The 16,094-nt window shown below is 38.2% G+C and overlaps 1 protein-coding gene across 10 annotated transcripts in view; it reads left to right on the forward strand.

Annotated features, from left to right (window-relative positions):
- The window catches only part of rgs19 (regulator of G protein signaling 19), a 55,305-nt gene that overhangs the window by 7,543 nt on the left and 31,668 nt on the right, over positions 1-16,094 (forward strand). For 3 of the 10 annotated variants that reach the window (XM_078950140.1, XM_078950138.1, XM_078950141.1), the window contains exons 2-3: positions 6,178-6,285; positions 15,516-15,619. The exons of 2 other annotated variants lie outside the window; for them this stretch is intronic. In XM_078950140.1, coding sequence (XP_078806266.1) covers positions 6,204-6,285; positions 15,516-15,619 — 186 coding nt within the window. In that variant the 5' untranslated portion in view covers positions 6,178-6,203. Of the gene's footprint in view, positions 1-6,174; positions 6,286-15,515; positions 15,620-16,094 lie in introns of all 10 variants that reach the window. 5 more of the 10 variants (XM_078950143.1, XM_078950142.1, XM_011477658.4 and 2 more) reach the window with 3 other exon arrangements.

Genomic DNA, 16,094 nt, shown 5'->3' on the forward strand with positions numbered 1-16,094 from the left:
AAAACTTTTCCGGATGACTTTAAAGTTGAGGGTCAGTTATGAAGCCATGTTTAAAACTGGAATCTTCAGACACAGAAACTGAAACTAAGAATGAGCGATTCTTTTACTTTTTTTTTTTACCTTAGCGCTTCTACAATCGCTTTTGTAATCTAACCGAGGAGCAGTCTGTGTTTTCTCCTGTGACACATCTTAAAACAAAACAAAAAACCAGCATGTTAAATGTAAGAAAAAAGCCAAAGGTTTTGGTTTTATGTTCTCGTCTTCCACATATCAGAAACTGCTGAAGTCCATTTTTGATTATTATTTTAATATTACAATCTTAAACACTTGATGGATGGAATTATTTTGCTGGGTGTTCCAAACTGTGATGTAGTTTAATCACGTGTCACCGTATTACATGTAAATCTCAAGATGTATTCAATCACATTTGTGTTTGTGTTTTCAAACGGTCAAAAATTGCCAATCATCTAATCCTGTCTACATGGATTATCAATTGTCATTTCATTGACAAAATCCATTCTTGTTTACCGTTGACAATAATATTCGAGCTGCGGAAATCTCAAACCTTACCTGATGTGCAACATAGCGACAAGAAAAAGTATCTGAAAGTTTACAAAAACCTACGATGCCAGACAGATCTTTTTTTGAAAAGGTAAATCAACGCTTGGATAAAGACTTATGGCAGACCTTGGATGGTCTTTTGTGTTAACTTGGTTATAAAGTTTTTCGTTGCGTTTTGTCTAATTTAGAATTCAGAAATCAAAAATTGCTATTTAGTGAAATATTGTTTTGCTATCTATCTTTTTTGCAGCCTTCACTCTGCTCTTGTTTTGACAAAGAAACAGCTGCTTGCAAAATGCATCGACTCTGTGACACAACACAAGCAGAGTTTTCATAAAAACAAATATAGATGGCTTTCCTTTTTCCACTGTATGTTTGTGGCTTTGGAGTTTATGGTGGCCTTGCTGTACTTAATATGGTTTCAGCTGACATGACACTGTAACAGTAGTATAACACAGGCTTAGCATGAACTATAATGTTTCTTCTGGGATCCATAGGAGTCCTTTCTATTCATTCATCATCCATTCATTCATCTTCTAAACCCGTTTTGTCCCTTTTGGGGTCACGGGGCTCCTGGAGCCGGTCCCGGCCACTTGTGGGCGAAGGCAGGGACATCCTGGACAGGTCACCAGTCTGTCCCAGGACCCCAAATCACACATTCACACCTATGGACAATTTAGATTGACCAATTACCTATGAAGCATGTTTTTGGACGGTGGGAGGAAGCCGGAGTCCCCAGAGAAAACCCACGCATGCACAGGGAGAACATGCAAACTCCACTCAGAAAGGTCCCCCATTGATGTTCTGTTGCAGGTCCCCCAGCCGGGACTTGAACCAGGGGCCTTCTCGCTGTGAGCCAAGAGCGCTAACCACTGCGCAGCCCTCTATTTACAGCCATATAAGGTGTCACCTCTAGTTTGGGCTTTTTAAGAGGAAGAGGGAAAGAAAAAGAGAAATGAACATGACGATGGGGTAAGATACGGCAAATCTGAACAGAAAACGTGCTGTTACAGTTGATCTGTCCATAGAATGTGGATGAGTTTCACACTTGACAGGAAATATGATTAGATGAAGCAAACGGTGTTGTACATGACAGAAAAAGCTGTGTAAGAAAGTGGAAGTGTTAGAGGTGCTGCTCTTGGCGTTTCCTCTGGGTTTTCGGTTTGCTGTGTGACCGTGTCACATTTCTGGCTCTCAAATGTCAGCAGCCAACTGCTTTTTTCCCCTTAAATCCTCTTCTTTTGAGGTCCTTTTTGGTAGCTGTTTAAAGTTATATACGCTGCTTGGAAAAAAAGACTCTTAAAGGGGAAGTTTGATTCATTTTTGTGTGTCATTGTGATTTTTGTTGATGTAAAATTGAATTTCCCAATGAAGCAATTGTCCAGTTAAAAACCACTGAAATCCCATCAAATCATCTTAATTATTTGAACATGTTTATTTATTTCAGTAAAAAACATGTCTGCAGTTTATTATTTAAAACAAAAATGTGTAGGTTAAGATAAAAGAAGTACCTTTTTTTTTCCGTCTTTCTTCCTCTTACTAGCTAGTCCACACTTCCTCCTCCTGCATCTTTCTTCATTGTGTCTGTTGCCTACTTCCTCTTTGCGAAGTCCATTCTTCATCCACTCGTCTTCTCTTCCTCTATCTCTTTTTTGCCATGTTTGTCATTTTTCCCCTTTGTGTCCTCTTCTCCCTACCAGTCTGTTTTTACTTTGACATGCTCTTGTGTGATTGCTGCTTTTTCATTTGTGGGTCATAAATATGAAATGTATTGTGGTTCTTCTGAACAGGTCCAGTCAAAACTAGCAACCCTCCATTTATGGTGCGATTTAAAACAAAAGCTAACTTTGAGGCCTTTGATGTCTAAGAACCGAAACATCTCCCAAACCTCAGTTTCTGGTTCTGTTTAATGAACTTCGAAGCTTCAACTCTAGTTAAGTGTGTCACTTAGTGTACAACAGATGAGATTAGTCATTCTCCAGTAAATTAAAATCCCAAGATTCACTTTAGTTGTCCAAAATAAGTTATTCTGATGTCATGTGTAATTACTAAAAGAAAGTCTTCCAGGAAATCTTACACAATCTGCACATTTGGATGCCTGTGGAATCGACATTGGCCACCTCTCATTCAAGTCAATTCAATGTCCATAAGCAGCCTATTCATCAGCTAAGTCAAATTATTTATGGAAAACTTGGCTACGGTTGGCCAAGTCTTGGCCAAGTCTTCTACTTTCCTATGTAGAGTAGAAGACTTGCTTTTGTGGCCGAAAAGTTACAAGATTCCAAGATTTATAGCTTATGGAGAATACAACTATCATGTTGTTGCCTTAAAATGTCTCAGCTCTTCAAGATTTCAAGTAAACTGAGTATCGTTTCTGATCTGATTATGTCTAAATAGATATTTTTTACTGCAACGGTAAATCTTTGCTTATGTGCTTGAGTGTGACAGCTTGTTTATTAACCCTACTTATTGAAAGTAATTGGCATGATGAACAACAACATTGCCTCTAACTTCAGTCCCATGGTTTCAATGCCACATTCTAGTTAGCTAATCTCAATAGGGCCTCAAAAGGAAAAGAGAGATCTCCAGAGGTCAATCCTTTAGAGGATAAAACCACTTTAGAAAATAAGAGACACAGAAAAACGCAGTGACAATTACTGATGTTTCATTTCCCACCATAAAGCCTCATTAGGTCAGAAATTGTGAGTTTGTACAACAATTAAGTTTAACACCAACATGCACATATCCAACATGTGCAAAAAATGAATAAACATACAAGAATACTTGACCTACCATATGTTTCTGACTATAAGCAGCGTCAGGTAAAACCATGACTACACCGCTCAGAATGCCTAGAGGGCCCAAGAGGCACATGAGTGGTCAGAAAAGGTTCATGGGAAGTTTCCTAGCTATGTTTCTTTTATATGCATTAAGCAGTCTTTGCAAAGAGCGCAATGCAACAGATAAGCCAAACTTTTACAATACCTTCGTAATAACTAAATAATATTCCCAATAACTCTCAGCGTTGTTCAGTTTTAACACATAACATTCAAAAAACACACTCCCTTTTTCAGTTTATTATGTTGAACCACAAAATGTATGACTGCCAGGTTCCGGACTACAACACCCACAATGCTTCAACAATCCATCAAGCAATATTGTAGCTTACCAAAGTCGTGCTCCAATGTTTTGACAGATTTTTGAGCGCCGTGTGTCATAGAAAATCAGTCAGATCAACCAGAAGTAATAATAAGACACACTGGATTATTATGTTTACCATTACAAAATTGAGACAATTAAAGGATTTCAAGTGAGTCTCGTGGTTTACAAAATAGATTTATATATATAAAAAAGGAATGTTTTAAAACCAAGTACTTTTCATTGTTTTTTAAGTTGCATGAAAAGATTTTCTTTCTTGTCTTTCTTGCCTATTAAGCTTGTGTAGCAGTGTTTTATCCAGATTCATTCCCGAATCATTGCTGCTGTCATGGATATGTTTTAGGAAAATCACAACAAGTAAAGGTACAATTAAATTGTTGTAAATATCATGATAACAGAATACTTCTCTGTTTTATTCTATATCAGTTATTTTGATGCATAAGGTCAACTTCAAAAAGGAATAATGTTGCCAGCCATAGTAAGCAGGTTTAGCATAGAATACCTTAATCTGTATATTATTCATATATTTATGTGAACATGAATAAGCTATAACTGTAGAGATTTTAACTATTGCACTGAAACGTATCTACAAAGAATTCCAAATCATGGCTGTATAACCAATGGTTGAGCCTTTATGCAAAGTTTTCATTTTTATTGTAAAATCAGTGATGGCTCCTCTGCATAAAATTAACTGATTATTTGGATTATCTAAATATATATATGTTAACACTCTGTGTTATTATCCTATTGTAGTAATCCCAATTCTGGTTAGGGTTAGGGTTAGGATTCTGGTTTTACAATGTTAAGGACTACAGTGATTATAAGGTGGCCAAGCAGCTGATGCCATTCAATTAGTACTTGGGAAAAGCAGACATTAAAATCACAAACTGGATGCCTACACAGACACAATGCATAAAGATACTGTATGCAAGTGAGGTATCACAGATACTCCTTGCACCAATTGTTTAGTTTGTAAGCTGAATTTACTTTAATGTTAGCATGAGTTAAGTGTCACTTTGCATGCATTTGTAACAAACAATTTTGAAAATCAAGACGTCTTTAAATGACTTTAAATGGCTCAAACAAAACAAAATGTCAAAAAGAGCTTCAGATGTTGGGGCGTTGTGTCCACTAAATTACCGTTAGCAGGTTGGTAGCTAAGAGGACGTGAACCAATACCATCATTTAGCATCAGTCAGTGTCTATACAGAGCAAATCAAATGCTTGTGTGTGCAGACCAACTGCTGTATAAACCAAGCTCAATGACAACCTACAGAAAAGAAAGCCAGCTGGTTTGTTTAAGGCGTAACTTCCCCTCCACAACGTTGTTCAAACATGTTGCTACTTGGTGTGAAAATGACATCTGGTCTGATGCCATTGTGGATTTTCGTTACTGAATTGCTTCTCTGGAGGTGAGAGATTTGGTTACCACACAAAATAACACAAAATGTCTCAATGGCACTGATTACTGTATATTGTATAAATGTACTGGGGTCCATCGCTGTATTGCGGTTCACCTTTTGTGGTCTTGCTGTTTCACTGAATTTGCTCAGTGTAATTTTGCATGCTTTTGTTTTAAATTAGTATAATTATTATTACAGTGTTCTGCATCGTGATTGGATGATGATCATGTCAATCATTCTCCTCTGTACCATGTCTCCTGTACAGAATGTGTTCAGTTTGCCACATTTACATCAAATCTTTGATTGCGAGCAGATCTTTGTTTCTATTCTATAGGACTGGACTTATTTTTCTACAGTTTCAAAAAAAGCGGAAAGTGTTAAAAGTGTTCATTTCTGTCTGAAAAAATTGGATAAAGTGTGTAGTGAGGAAATGTACAGCTTTAAAACATCTATAAACCTACTTTAGTCATTTCAGCTATAGGAGGTTATTTTTTGAACATAACACTTGAGGGACCACACAAATGTCATGTCTCAAAACCTTTGTTTAGGATATTTTAGTTATTAGCTCAAAGTTTTTTTTCAAATTTAAATAAATTGGTATTTGTGTCTTTTCAACAGCACTATGAAAATGACAATGAATTATTTGTCTTTGTATTCTGTAAACTGTTTTTTATTGCTGCACTCTTACTATGACTCTTCTGTTTCTCTCCTTTTGTGTGTGGTTGTGTTGGTGTGTGTGGTTGTGTTGGTGTGTGTGTTGTTCCTCCTGATCACCCATGTTCTTGTCCATGTCATTGGTGTTTTGATGCATTTTGTGGTTGCTACATGTTGCTGTGTTTACTTTCTTTGTATGATATTGCTTTTGGTCCATGACTGGATGCCTTTGTGGGATTTTTTTTTCCCCCACACTCATGCTGCACCGATATCTTTTGCTGATTCATTTGCATTGTGCGTCCTTCTGCTTGGCAATTTGTGTCCATTTGTGTTTGCACACACACATGCCCTTTTTATGCGTGTATGTGCACGCGTGTGTGGATGGATATTTATTAAGCAGAGGTCTGAGGCAGAAAGGGGGATGACATGCATGTGTCCGGCCTGCTAACATCGCTGACGACTCGCACGCTAACAGACTACCCACCCTCGCCACATGGCGGATGTACTGGTAAACAAACTGTTCTTCTTCTTCTTCTTCTTGTCTTTTTATTGCTTACCTTTTTTCCATGCTTTTCTTTGTGTCTCCGTAAACAGATTAGTTAAATTCTATACCATGTCCTCCTAACATTTGCCTGTGTCTTAAGCAGCTGAGGACAGAGACGTTTAGTTTCTTGCCACATATTTCATTACTTCATTACTAACTTTAAAGTCATAGGTGGTTTTTTTAACTACATAAAAAGCTTTCTTTTCACTGTAAGAAAAAAATTCAATTGATTGTCAATATGAAATGCCATTAATTTATAATTGAATTTGTTCTTGTCAAGCAATGGATTCTGCATTTAAGCACCAGTTTGTGTTTTATTTCTAAAACTGATCTGACACAATTATTTTAGTTTCTAGACTATTAGTTGCACTGGAGTCTAAGCTGTACTTTTGGGATAAAAGCGCAGAGTGAACAAATCCAGAAAAAGCGTAACGCCTTGTTCACACCAGATGCAACTCATACGATTCATTTTTTTCCTGGTAAGGAGCCAGCATCTGTTTTCAGTTGTACTTCTGTGTTTTTATAACCCAGTTGAATGATTTGCTGTCCCGCATACAAATATGAGCCAATATTATTTAAAAAGAAATCACATATAAGTTGCTCCAGAGGACAAATCGCAATCCTCTAAATTCCATTCATAATTTCTACTAAACTGTATGGCCTAAGTAAACAACAACAACAAACAGGATAATCTTCATTGAACATTTTTATGTCAATATAGTTTACACAAAATGTTAATGCCATGTCAGAGTTGTTCTTTTTGTTGGATATCGTTGAAATACCATTCAAACTTCCTCAATGACTTTCTCTCCACCGTTGTCACAGTCAGGTATTGCTTGTGAACTGGAGGCTGATGGAGACACCTCAAACATGTCTGCATAATCTCACAGGGGCTGTGGAGTAACAGATAAGCGCCATGTTTTTTTTTAAACTCAGCTTTAGTTTTTGAGTCATTTCTTTACATGAGGTTCTTGTTCGAGTTCAATGAACTCCATGTTTTACGTGACAGCTAACTTAACGATTGGCGTTTTACCACCATCTAGTGGGCTGGAGGGTAATCCTGCGATTTCAATTCAATTCAGTTGTGTTTATATAGCCCAGTATTACAGCAATAGTTGTCTCAATGAGCTTCATAGCAACTTCATTTTCTCCTTAATGGTTTTCAGTTGTGAAAAGCCTTTGAGATGATGTGCTAATGTCATACTTGCTTGGTTTAGTGAATGTTGAACAAATAATCTCTACAATTGCCTGAGATGTACCAACTGAAGCTGTATTCACACCGAATGCAATTCTCTCATCAAATTTGTAAAAGCTGCTGGATGGCTCGGTGTGCTGTGTGGGGGCTGTGTCAGAGCGTCATCCAGTGTGGGTTTTTGGGCAAGACCCTTCACGCTACTGCCTAACCTTGGAGCCACAAGGGGGGGGCCTAAGTCTGCGCTGGGTTGGGCTAAAATACAGCGCTGTGTCAGGAGGGGCATCCGGCTTAAAAATCTCTGCCAAACCACCTGATTTGCAGTGACGACCCCTAAAAGGTGGAAAACTTGATAATAAATAATCAACTACTCTAATGAGCCTATTCCCTCTTTCCTGATAGCAGCAAATGGACATTGTTTTCTGTGAATTGTTAATAGCTGTGGTTGGTAATGATATTTGTTGCTGCAAGACTTTGCCTCCAAGGCTTTTTGGTACTGGAAGAAATGTTCATATTTAAATGAAAAATAACTTAAAAAAAAACCAAATAAAGCTAATACGTCACTCCTCAAGAAGGTTTTCCTTCACCAGGCTTCTCCATTGAACCGCTGTGTTCACATGTCATGTTGACTCAATGAAACAGGAAAGGTTTCCCCCCAAAAAAGTTGTTGCTGAAAAACTGCAAATCACTTCCATATTCCGATAAAAATATAACTGTAGGCAAGATCCTTTCTCTTTTATGAAACTTTACATTCATTTAAAAAAAATCACAAAAAAGAACTTTAACATCAACACCACTTTCCTGATGTTTTGCAGACGGTTGATCGCTCACAGGAAACAAGGAAATATCTGTAGAGAAATGATGTAGAGAACTGAAAGATGGAGGCTTGACAAGTCTGAACTGGAGTTGGTTCTGCAGTGGACAAGGAATGTAAATGCTGGTTCTCCAACCATCTTCTTGTCTTCATGGCATCATGGCTCTAAGGGACCCATGCAGTGTTGCCTGGTGAGGCTGAGTTGGTGCATGCATATGTGTGCATGGAAGCGTTTGTGTGTCTGAATCATCAAGTTTCATGAAGAAACCAAGAAGCACCGTGTGTCACAATGCAGTCGACTGTTTCCTGCCTCACAGCTCCTCTCTCCATTTTTTCTCCTGTTGCTTTGGACTGCCTCTCGTCTCTTCTTCTTTATCAGAGTGCAGGCATGTTGACTGATGGAACCACTGGTTTTTAGACAGAGAGAAGAAGGATCTCAAAGACGGACCTGAGTTTAAAGTGTCTCTGGTGAGCTTTGCTGTTGAATGGATGTTGTGTGTGTCAGTTATTAAACATGCTTCTGTTGTTTTGTGGGGTTATTCTGTGATATGAAAGTCTGACTGAACAGATAAATTGCAGACTTAATATTTATTGTTGTATTGGGTTAAAAAAATAGCAAAGTGTGAAATGCAGAGAATATTATCAAACTCGAAGTTTCTTAGTCTCTCAAATAAATTTATTCATAGCTTCCACTTTTTAACAGATTTCCTAAATGGTGTTAAATGGCACTGATATAAATTTAAAACATCATTTTTGGTTTTTCCGGTTTTGGTTAGTGGGCATGGAGGTGGCGGACGTCCGCCGCCTACAGTTGAAGGGGCTTGGTTCGAAATGTCAAAGCGCTACAAATCCTGCTCCAGTTGCTTTTCAGTTTGCAAAATGTCTAAATAGGGTTGAAATTTTTAAAGCCATCAACCCTAGTTGTTTATTTGTTGTTTAACATGCAGTGTTGGATTTGCTTTTCAGCGTTAATTCAGTTTTGCACAAATGCACTAAGTCTTACAGGAAAACAAGTCTTATGTTCATTTTTAAGACAAAACCGGCTTTCTGAGTGTCAAAGTGAGATTTCGGCGTCCTTCTGGTTTTTGTCAGCATGTTTTAGAAGCACCGCTTGTACTTCTGGAAGTGTGCATATGTTTGTGCCGGCAGATGGATGAGGAGTTGATCTGCATGCAAGTTGAACTGTGCATGCATGGCAGTGCGTGCACAATGAGTGAGAAGTGGCTCCTTATTGTGTATTTAGCCAGCCCGAGCTTGTGTTTAGAAATGCGTGTCCTTATAAGGAGAGGGGATGAATTTGGAGGCTGATATGGTTTGTCGACATCTCAGGGAAAAAGCCTTTACTCTGTCACCTCGGGGTGCGGTTTGACTGGATTTATCGTGTCTATCAGTGTGTTTGTTTTCGTATGTGACCGTTGTAAGGGAAATTGTTTTGGTGTAAAAGGAAAGGGCTGTGTGTGACATTTCCAGGAGATTAGTAAGTGAGGAGGGACAGATCAAGAAGACGTAGAAGAGAGCTGCACTGTTGATGAACTTTGGGGTGTGGGTGGGTATGTGCATGTTTAATTGGGCATTAAAAAAGCTTAAGCAGGGTCTAACATGTCAGGGCCAAAGGCTGGAAATGTTCCATAACTTCTAAACTTTTCCTCTTTTTCTGGAGTTTGACTCATTGAAAGAAACCCAGAAGACAGCCTGGAAAGGCATAAAGATCAGAAGGGCAGAGTGGAATCTGATAGCAACCATAAAAAAAAGCTATATTTAACTCCTCGTGTTGGAAGCTTATCATTACCAGCAACAAAAAACGGGTCTTGAAGCATCCGTCAGTATTTGGGTTGATTGGACGTCTGTGTTAAAGCAGAAGTGTCATCAGCTTGCTTCTGTAAACCATTGCAAAGCCAGTACAAAGTAAGGATACATAAAGGTTTTTTTTGTAGGAAGAAGTGTTTCTATATACTATCTGTACAATAATTGTTAAAAAAAAAAACTATTTCCAAGTACATAGAGCTAAGCTGTACACTTAGTGTGGGTCTGAATTTCAAGGATTAAAAAAAAATAAAAAGAGTGAAATAGTTTCTTAAAAAATTAAGCTTTTTAGTTGACTTTTGTAAAATCAAAGACGAGGAAGTACATCTAAAGTTGCGTTTACACTGAACGCGTCAGTTTCGATGGTAAGTCCATTTACAGAGACGATCTGAGGTCCTACGGCGTGTTCTGAGCCGTTCTCTAGCAGCAGCATGTTTTGGGTGGTGAAAATTTGGTAATGTTTCAAGAGTTTAAACATCTGAACTTAGGCAAAGAATTTGTAACGCATCAACCAATCGGGATCTCAGCTTTGCCAGTGACATGTTGATGTTGTAAACAGTGGCTGGATGTCAACAGCCACTAAACACTAACCTAGAACGGTAGCTAAGGGGTGCTATTTGTGCTCCTTCTGAACTTTTTGTTATTCTTATTTTATTGAGACAAAACACTAGAAATATCCTTTCATTTTAATAGTATGTTTATTTTCACACTACTCGGACTATTGTGGGACAGGAAGTCTTCAAACCACAGAGAGACGGACGTACCACTGAAAGCGGCCATCATTCAGACGCAGCTCCTGCAGTAGATGGTAACCTCACCGTACTGGGAGAATCTCTGAATGATCTCATAAACCAAAGCACAGAGACGTCATTACCTATGCTTTTGTAGAGCTCTTCAAAATAAAAGAAGCAGATCTCCCATCATCATCATCAATGTTATCCACAACATAACTTTGAGCCTAGGGACTTTTGATGGTAGCTTCTTTCACATGCAGTGGATGCAGCAGGTTTATGAACACATTTTTGGACGTGTTGAGCCAAAAATTTGATGCGCATCAAAGCAGAGACTGTGGTTTATCACAAAAATTGCGTTCCCTGTTAACGTGGGGTGATGAATGCAAAAATCCAGAATTAGGATTTTAAGTTAAATGATTGACCCAAATTTGTTGGGGAAAAAAGCTAGGAATAGCGACCAAAAACAAGAGTAACAGAAAGAAAATGCAAACAAAGTCGAATCAAAGTGAAAAAACACAGTAGCTGCTAAAACTTCCAGTAAAATGTGAACTTTGTGCTGAAATAAAGAGAGACAAACAGTAGGAGTGAGCGTATTGATTCCACAAAGCCTTAAAAAGATTCATTTCTCAAACATTCTGAAGAAGGTCTAAAGAATCCAAAGGGAAACAGTAAGTGACAATGTTTGTCAGCCTTCACTTCTAAACTCCCTGACACAAACCCAGAACTTGCAGGCAGCTTTCCAACAAGCAAAAGCCTCCTTTCTACCGCATTGTGTCAAAAAGTGACAGCACATCTCTGTTGCATTCAAGCACAGCGATCCCCTCTTCTTTATATATCTATAAATATATATATTTTTTGTTTCATGCATCACCTGTGCATCTACCCATACAGCACACACTGGGGTTAGCTCCTTGTCATTGTAGTGCTTGTAGTCTAAGTAAAGCTTACATTTGGACAGATTGTTCCTGCATCTGTCAGCACTCCAGTCGTGTCAGTCTCATTTTGCCAGAGATCTGACAGTCCTCCAGATGGTCAATAGAAGAAACGCTTTCAACTTTCTCCTCCTCTTCTGACTTTTACTCTGCACCCTGGATGCTTCCTTTTCGGGCTTCTGAAGTGGTGTTGAGCTGCTGTGTAACAGACCGTACACAACTTGCACTACGCATTACTGACTCATAAGTACAACTGAGTTAAACACAACAATGAATTTTATCAAATCGATTTTTTTCTTTAAATATAATCACACACTTTCCTTTTAAAGACTCTTCTTTTTTGGCTGTGGTAGAGAGGTCGACCTCTGATTGGAAGAACTCAGATCTGGTAATGTAGCGAAGTGCTTTTGCTGGAAATGGGAAAATTATTTTAGAGCCCAGAAAATTAAATCAAATTGTGAATTAAAGGCTGTTTTTATAAAGTATTTTGTAAGTAAAATTCAGTCATAATCTTAATAGGTGTCAAAAATCCAACAACTTATTAGAGATGACTGCAATTTGACCAGAAACAAATTTCCGTTAAACGACCAATGAAAAAAAATGTCAAACTGACTTTTACTTGTAAAGCTGACAAAGTTTGTTCCCCCAATAAGGAACTGATCTCAATTCAAATAAGTTGGGAAGCAAGTTTTGGAACACTGTCTTTAGGAAAACATGTTTGAAAAACTTCACATTAGTACATTTAAAGACACACTGCACGGTTATGCTTGGTTTGTCTGTCTTCAAAGAGAAAGTCTTTCTTTCTTCCTTTCCTATCATAAGACTGATTCAGCCGGTTTATAGCGGACATAACCACTGTTAACACCCTGTCAGCAGCAATCACCACACTGTAGAAAGGTGCAGCATATAGGAAATCCGCTCTATTTATCCTAAAACTATGATGCAATAGAGTGGATGATTATATCAAATGCAGTAGTGCGAGCCTTCCTGATAACAAACTTTGAACTCCGCCTGAAGTCAGGCTCCCAGAAAAAAACCTTTACCAGTGTTTTCTCCTTTGTAAGCAACAAAGCAAACCTGTTGTCCTTTTTTGCTGACATCTCTGTGTTTGGTTTTTCTGATTGAGATATTAAAGGTGATTATTATTAATGTTTTCAATCACACCATATTAAGATGAAAATTATATAACGTGAGGCTGGAACAACACATCTGACCCTAGTTTGGTATTGAAAAAAAGGGAAAACATTTTTTATTATAAATATATTATTGTGAAAACTTTCACATGTATTCATTCATCTTCTAAACCCGTTTTCTCCCTTTTGGGGTCACGGGGCTGCGGTGCAGTAGGGATGAAGGCAGGGGACATCCTGGACAGGTTGCTACTCTGTCGCAGGGCCACCAATCATTCAATTCAATTCAATTTTATTTGTAAAGCCCAAAATCACAACAACAGTCGTCTCGATGGGCTTCGTATCGGTAATTGAAAAAGTGAAACTTGAACTCAAAAGGATCATGAATACATAGATTTCAATAGGAAAATACTAAATTGAACTAACAAACAGACTAAGCTAAACTGCCATCCCTGCCCTCAGACCCCCCTTCGCGGTAAGGAAAAACTCCTAAAAAAAAAACTGATTCCGGAAAAAACGAAGAAACCTCAGGGATGTCCACATGAAGGAGGGATCCTCCCCCAGGACGGACAGGCGATTACCAGAACTCTTAGAGAAGAATTAACTTATCTAAGTCTACAACTACATATTTAAAGTCCAGCAGACGAGCTTCATCCAGATGGAGTTGGGGGGACAGTCAGGGGCGCGAGTCCAGCCGGAAACAGGATCCACAGCCAGGTGTAGGAGCAGGAGCAGAGATGAGGTACACGGCCAGGTACAGGAGCACGGATGGGCCAACTGGAATCATGCCCCCATTCACATTCACAGATAGGGGCAATTTAGAGTAACTATAAAGCCGGAGTCCCCAGAGAAAACCCATGCATGCATGGAGAGAACATGCAAACTCCATACAGAGGGGTCCCACAGGGACCCTTTCTAAGTTTTTCATACATTCTTTATTTCTTTATTTACTTCCCAGTGCGTACAATGAGCTAAAACCCACTGTGGGTCCTTGGGCAAGACCGTTGGCACTGCTGCATATTTGGATCTCCCTGTGCATTTAAAATACAGGATTGTGTCAGGACGGGCATTCGGCCTAAAAACTCCCCAAACCACTCTGCAAATCAGTGAGAGCTGATTCACTGAGGTGAGCCCTAAAGGGGGAAGCAGAAATGTTTAAAAAAAACAAAACAGATATTTTTTGCTTCTATGTCTTGCTCCGCAGCCCTGTCCTTTTCTTCTTTTATTAATTTAAAAAAAAAAAAAAAAAAAATATATATATATATATATATATATATATATATATATATATATATATATATATATATATATATATATATATATATATATATATATATATATATATATATATATTTTTTTTTTGTTAATCATCTGACAGCATTTAAGCTTACATGGCTCAGAAATGTTTTAAAAATCTGTTATTTAACATTTGTGTTCAAATATATTGTTTAAACCCATGTTCACGACTTTTTGGATGTCAGAGTACCGTAATCTTTCAGATGGTAAGTGTTTGCAGCCCTGTTTTAGAAAGAAAAAATGAGGATTGATTGACCAGAAATAGTGCACCAATAGTTATCCAATGCAACAAATCTACTGCAAACAAAGTATCAGCCACTTTTTGATATTTAAATCTGGAAAACTGATTTCTGATAGAGAGCAGGGCAGGAAGACCTAACTCTACTTAAATACCAGGGAAGCTAAATGGGTTCATTCAACAGTAGCGACTTTCAACATGGAGAAAATCTGATACATGAGATATGTCTGCATGGTGCTCAAAGGACAGCTGTAAACTCTTCAGGTCCATGCATACTTAGTCAGGTTTGAGGAATCTTACAGTGACCCCTGAGGCCAATCAGTCATGGAGGATGAGTGCACTAATTCAGACCTCCTGATAGCAAGAGAAAAACATTATGTGTGCAGTACAAAGATCAAGTAGCGTTTTCGTTTTGGGAGTAATGGTTAATTAATTGTCTTGGATAGCTTTTTAACATCAAGATATGTTGATATTATTTTATACTAGGGCTGCACGATATGAGGAAAACTCGCGATCTGCGATATTGGTAGTTAATATTGCGATAACGATATAAATTGCGGTATATAAACAAATAGCAAAAAAAAAAAAAACATAATTTCCATTTCACTGCAACAGTTTAAAAATTATACTCCAAATTACCCTTGTTGACGTAGGAGGCAAACATCAAACATAAAAGGGCTCATCTGATTGATCAAAAACGTAAACAGGTTCTTCTGATTGGTTAAATGCATAAAGGGATTTATTTCATTCGTTCAATATTTCAAGCTGCCATGAGTTTGTTTTAGCACATTTAAGTTAATCATTTATTGCGAATTTTGCCGTCTTTTGCGGTATGCATATTGCACAGCTTGATTTCGCGATAACGATAAATTTGCGGCGTATTGTACAGGCCTATTTTATACAGTTAAAAGTTAGTTATTTTCAATGGTAACAAAAAGGTAAAACGTGAAAAAAAATGACCAGACGTTTGAAATGACAAGAACAGAACAGGTGATCTTTGGGTTGTGCTTTTCAGAACTACATCATCATCTTTTCTTGTCATAATTTCTGTTCAGGCCCTGCGACAGACTGGCGAACAGTCCAGGGTGTCCCCTGCCTTCGCCCACAAGTGGCCGGGATAGGCTCCAGCAGCCCCGTGATCCCGAAAGAGAATAAAACGGTAGAAAATAAGTGAATGACCGTTCATCTAATTAAACGTTTCTTTGTGCCTAACTGTTGGTCTGCCAGTGCTCAGTGACAAATGGCAAAGAATACAGAAAAGGCAGAAGAGGCTAAACCACAGCCTGCACCAGAGTGATTACATCTAATGTTAGAAGAAAAAAAGTCATAAAGCAGGGGGTGAAAGTCGCCCACCCGCTGACACAGCTGTGCATTCTCTAAATGTTTGATCAACTTTCGTTGCACAGTCAGTATCTATGGCTTTTATGCTGCATGACTGCCTTAAACCCACTCTGAATGTAAATGTAGTGAATGCTTCACAGATTTACCATCACGCCAAAAGTAATTTTGTATTTTCTGACTTTTTTTTCGAGAAAAGAGCTTCTGTTCATCTGGTCTGTCTTCACAAATGTCTGTTGTGTTAAAAATTGTTCTGCAGAGGTTTTGTTATGAACATTTGAATTACACGAATTATA

This window comes from Oryzias latipes, chromosome 7 (genome assembly GCF_053564925.1).
Source record: "Oryzias latipes strain Hd-rR chromosome 7, Olatipes_Hd-rR_3.1".
Lineage (NCBI taxonomy): Eukaryota > Metazoa > Chordata > Actinopteri > Beloniformes > Adrianichthyidae > Oryzias > Oryzias latipes.